This window comes from Sinocyclocheilus anshuiensis, unplaced genomic scaffold (assembly GCF_001515605.1).
Source record: "Sinocyclocheilus anshuiensis isolate Anshui unplaced genomic scaffold, SAMN03320099.WGS_v1.1 scaffold2598, whole genome shotgun sequence".
NCBI classification, from domain to species: Eukaryota; Metazoa; Chordata; class Actinopteri; order Cypriniformes; family Cyprinidae; genus Sinocyclocheilus; species Sinocyclocheilus anshuiensis.
The window spans coordinates 31,149-35,899 of NW_015549712.1; the positions used below are offsets into that span (position 1 = coordinate 31,149).

The 4,751-nt window shown below is 38.0% G+C and overlaps 1 protein-coding gene and 1 long non-coding RNA gene across 2 annotated transcripts in view; both read left to right on the top strand.

Moving 5' to 3' along the window:
* Window positions 1-1,152: 1,152 nt before the first annotated feature.
* On the top strand, window positions 1,153-3,892 carry LOC107660748 (profilin-1-like). Its single transcript, XM_016450144.1, has 4 exons — window positions 1,153-1,248; window positions 1,347-1,494; window positions 3,267-3,462; window positions 3,588-3,892. The coding sequence occupies exons 2-4, from the start codon at window positions 1,363-1,365 to the stop codon at window positions 3,683-3,685; spliced, it is 426 nt and encodes a 141-aa protein (XP_016305630.1). The 5' UTR covers window positions 1,153-1,248; window positions 1,347-1,362; the 3' UTR covers window positions 3,686-3,892.
* Window positions 3,893-3,920: 28 nt separating this feature from the next.
* The window catches only part of LOC107660749 (uncharacterized), a 3,731-nt gene continuing 2,900 nt past the window's right edge, over window positions 3,921-4,751 (top strand). Inside the window, exon 1 of the long non-coding RNA XR_001631035.1 lies at window positions 3,921-3,958. This is a non-coding gene — a long non-coding RNA (uncharacterized LOC107660749). The remainder of the gene's footprint in view (window positions 3,959-4,751) is intronic.

Genomic DNA, 4,751 nt, shown 5'->3' on the forward strand with positions numbered 1-4,751 from the left:
TTAGCGGCCATGTCTGCATAAAAGTAGTCCATATGACTTCCGCACAATAGCATCACACCAGGTTTGTTGTAATCAAGTGCGAAGCCAGTTCGAATATGTGGAAGTGTGAATGAGATTTGAGAGCTGCCATTTTAGTCTGTTCCTCATTCAAATCTATCATATGACTTCAGATGATGACTGCTAAGGTGTTTTTTTCATTTGTCATTTTATTTCTATGAAACACTTCAAACATCTCCTTTTGGTTTTTTTTTTTAGAATATACATGCGCTTGAAATTACATTTGCATAAATGCATCTTAAAATAAATCCAAGATCTACACTAAGATGCATGTGCACACAATAAAAACCATTATTTGAATAATGACAGCGAGGACCTGATTTTGTGCATTTAGCACACGAGTTATTTCATAAATCATAAATGCATTTAAATATATAATATTCTACAGTGTTTATTAAAAGTGTGTATGTTCACTTGTCACCGCCCGGGTAGCAGGGAACGTTCTCAAAACTTTGTGGCAAGGTTCTCTCAAAGTTATGAACAAATATTCTCGCAGCAACATTTATAGAACGTTTGTTCAACGGTATCTGGTCTTTAATGTTTTCAAATCGTTAGCATAAAAACTTTATTCGTACATCATTTGTTGGAATGTTTTTCCCTAAAACATTTTAATTGGACGTTCGTCTAACTTTTTTTTTTTTTTTAATATTCACTGCATGTTTCAGAACATTCAGAAGTAAGTAACGTTACCATAATATTTTGAAAATTATAAAATTAAAAGTTCAATTTTAACTTTCAACTTCAATGTTTTCATAAACAAAAACATTTTATTTGTTTTTTAATGTTGTTACTTTGTTTCAGAACGCTCAAAAGATTACATTTCGGTAATGTTTGCTAAATGATACAATGGAATGTTCCACTAACATTCGCACAACTGAGGGAAAACGTTTTAAAAACATTTAAAAAACCGGACATCAGCTATCATTAATAAATAACGTTCCTGGAACACGTAACGTTCTTAGAACATATTTTTTTGTGGCCGATTTGAAATTTGGACACCAACGTCAGTCCTCGGCTGCCTTCAGCCAGCTTTTGCCCTCAAAGCATAGAAATGACTTTAAACTGCACAAGCGCATCTCGAGTCTCGCGCGGTGCGGAAGTGGGCCGTGGGGCAGGGCTCGCGCTCCGCTGCATATAAACGCACGCGGACTTCCTCAAACTCACTTTGCATCGGAGCAGAGACGCACTCAGGTAACGTTTTCTTTCTCTTATCGCTCGCTGTCCGCCTAGGCTTTACCTGACGCGGTATGATGATGATGATGAAGATGAAGTGTTTCCCCGCTCCTCAGATCTAAAGCAGCAGTCATGAGCTGGGACAGCTACATCAGCAGCCTGACCAAGAGCGAGTGGGTGGATGATGCGGTCATCCTCGGGTGCACAGCGGGTCAGGAGTCCGTTTGGGCTTCAGCACCGGGCGGCTGGCTGAACCAAGTCACGGTGCGACATTTACAGTGGAGTAAACTTTGCTTCGCTTTGTTTTTCTAAAAATACGACTCATTTATTTGGGTTAAAAAAAAACTTTTTACTTACTTGTTCCTTCTTCCTCGTTCAAAACTCTCCGCGAATCGGGATGCGCTCGCATCTCCGCCGGTTATAACGGAGTTCGGTATGAAGAGGCAACATTTCTAAAAGTTTTACGAGCGCAAGCCGCTGTGGTTTCCATTATATTCGCGGTTTAGAGGAAATAATGGACGGTTTATCCTTCGCGGTGAATTTCCTCACAGCGGAGTTCAGTCTAGCGCTCCTTATTTGGTCACGCGCGCGTTCAAAGGCGGAAGCGAGCATCTCGACGGGAGCGCGCGCGCGCGCGGGACATGGGCGGAAACGGGGGCGCGTCGCGCGCTCTCGCTCTGACAGGTTTTCGAGCCCGGTCTCATGAAAATGCGTATAAATAGTACGCCAAATAAAAACCAAAACTCGTGGTATTGATACGCAAAAATGGACTTTGGCGTGCATATGATACGAAATTTGTTGGCGTGCATATGATACGCATCTACCCCACAACCCTAAACCTACCCATCGCGTATCATATGCACGCCAAAGTCCATTTTTGCGTATCAATACCACGAGTTTTGGTTTTTATTTGGCGTACTATTTATACGCACTTCCATGAGATCGGGTTGGGGTTTCATGTCAGATGATTGTGTGTTCGCTATTAAATATTTAGCGTAAGTGTGAGAGACTTTCGACTTTTAGTGAACTACCGCTAGTGTGTCTAATATAAAGTAAAATTTAGTTTTGACCGCGGAATATTTCAACACTGTGCTTCCTGTCTCAGGTTCCTCTCACTAACTTTCATTCTGACATGTGTGTGTGTGTATGTATGCATGTATGTAGCCTATGTGTTGAAGTGAAATGCCTCAAGATAAATGTGTGTGTGTGTGTGCAGTTGTGTTTCCCCCGTTCATGTCGTAACATGCAGCTCAGACTTTTAAAGAATTTAGAGATGCTGTCTCTTTCTAATTCATCTGACAGGAAGCGTTCTCAAAACGTTGCGCCAAGGTTCTCTCAAAGTTACGAACAAAATAAAATAAAACAATCAAAGTGATCTGCTCTTTAATAATGATGGTATATTATTTATACAGCGATGAAACATTATTTCTACGTGGTTCACAGAATGTGTCTTCCAGAAACATTTTAGTTGAATGTTAGTTTTTTAAATGTTACAACTTGTTTTAGAATGTTCGGAGGACATTTAAAAGTAACGTTCTCATAATGATGAAAATGATACAGTGGAATAATCGCTGGACGTTTTGAGCATTCATGTCTTCACAACGTGAACAGAAACTTCCTCTTAGTTGGCTGGCTATCTCATGAAAAGTGTTACATTTGTGATATACTTGCAGCTGTATCTGTGTTGTTGAAGTGATCTGGCGTGTAGCTACTGCTATTAACTAGTGAGGTGATTAAAACCGTGAAGTGATGCACTTTCCCTTATGCTTTTAAAATCTTGATGTTGAAATAAAAACTCACAATACACTCAAAAGCCAGGTGATTCTTCGAGCTGTGATTGTGATCTAGTTTCACTCTAAGACTCCTCTGGAATAGATTCGGAGGCTGATTTACGGTCTGTGTGATGAGCTGCAGATAGGCGTCGTCTTCAGAAACATGTCCAAACATGAGGAGAATCTGAGCGAATGCTTCTGCTTGTCTCAGCCTGTGTTTGCTGGACCATTACATCACTCAGCGTGTGTGTGTGACTCCGTCAGGCGTCCGAGGTGCAGGCTATGATCGCCAGTGACCGCAGTAGTCTGTTTGCCAATGGAGTGACTCTGGCCGGCAAGAAGTGCACGGTTCTGAGAGACGCTCTGAATGTAGAGGGCCAGAACACCATGGACATCAAGATGAAGACCTCAGAGAAAGAGCCCGACCCCTTCTCCTTCACCATCGGCAGATCACACAAAGGTGAAGATATAAAATATACACATACAAATAATTTGATTTATAATTTAGATTTTAAAAATGCAACATCTTTTTACTTCTTTTGATTCTGGGGTGATGTTTTTCACTCTTATTTCTCTCTCTTTCAGCGCTAATCATTGCTAAAGGTGTAAAAGATGCTCACGGAGGCAAAGTCAATCCCCCCGTCTTTGACATGACCACATACCTCAGGAAGATGAACATGTGAACAAGCCCCGCCCCCTGCCCTACTGACTCCGCCCACTTCACCTGTCGACCTGATCTCCATTCATAAAGCCCGAAGAACCGCTCCACGATCAACCAAACATGTGCTTGAGAAGCCTCTCATCTTCATCATCCTCATCTCGGTTTAAACATTCCAGGAGTCCGAGATCTCGGTTTCTTCTCCGGTCAGGCAGTGGAACGCAAACTCCTGTTAATATCAAACTCATTTATTGGTTTTATCACTAATTCTCCTTCACCATCGGCAGATCACACAAAGGTGAAGATATAAAATATCAAAATATGGGCCGCATATGAGCCATATCAAAATATTTAACAATCATCGCAGTAGGAATTTTAATCATGGAATTTCACGATTAGTGAACAACCTCCAGATGCATTGCGTGTTATGCGAATGAATTTTTTTATTTCTTTATATATTAAACATTATATATACAGTGTATACAAATCTAATGTGTAAATGAGTAATTATGTGTAATTATTTAAAAAGTATTTTCAAAATATCACATGCAAACGCATTACAATTACACACACGCATTTATATTTCAATTCTCGTGTATAATTTATATTTAAAAAATTTCATTTGATTTCTTTAGATGCTGGGCTGAAATTAGACCTGGGCATGTTTTTATATTTATAAGGCATACACAAGTATTATATGTAAATATCTTACAAATATTTAATTTATGCTTAATTTTAATTGATAATTGATCTATGATTTATATTTTAAAAATTAATATCATTTTATTTTCTTTAGATCATGTGGTGAAATTTTGATTTAGGCATGTTTTTTATTTATAAATTATTTACAAATTGCATATAAATATATTAAAATATTAAATTTACTTTTAATTTATAATTGATTTATAAGCTATATTCTAAAGTCATTTTATTTCTTTAGATTCTGAAGTTGTTTATTTTTATTGTTTATTTTATATATATTTAATTTTAATTTATTATTCGTATTTAATAATCTAATGTCATTTTAATACTTGGAATGAATCTGGATGAAATTTGACCTGGACATATTTATTTATATATATATATATATA

What these genes read in the sequence shown, in the direction of transcription:
- LOC107660748 (XM_016450144.1), top strand. Translation starts at nt 1,363, where the DNA reads ATGAGCTGGGACAGCTACATCAGCAGCCTGACCAAGAGCGAGTGGGTG. An exon ending in GCTGGCTGAACCAAGTCACG is followed by an intron (nt 1,495 to 3,266) that starts GTGCGACATTTA and finishes TGACTCCGTCAG; the next exon opens with GCGTCCGAGGTGCAGGCTAT. An exon ending in CATCGGCAGATCACACAAAG is followed by an intron (nt 3,463 to 3,587) that starts GTGAAGATATAA and finishes TCTCTCTTTCAG; the next exon opens with CGCTAATCATTGCTAAAGGT.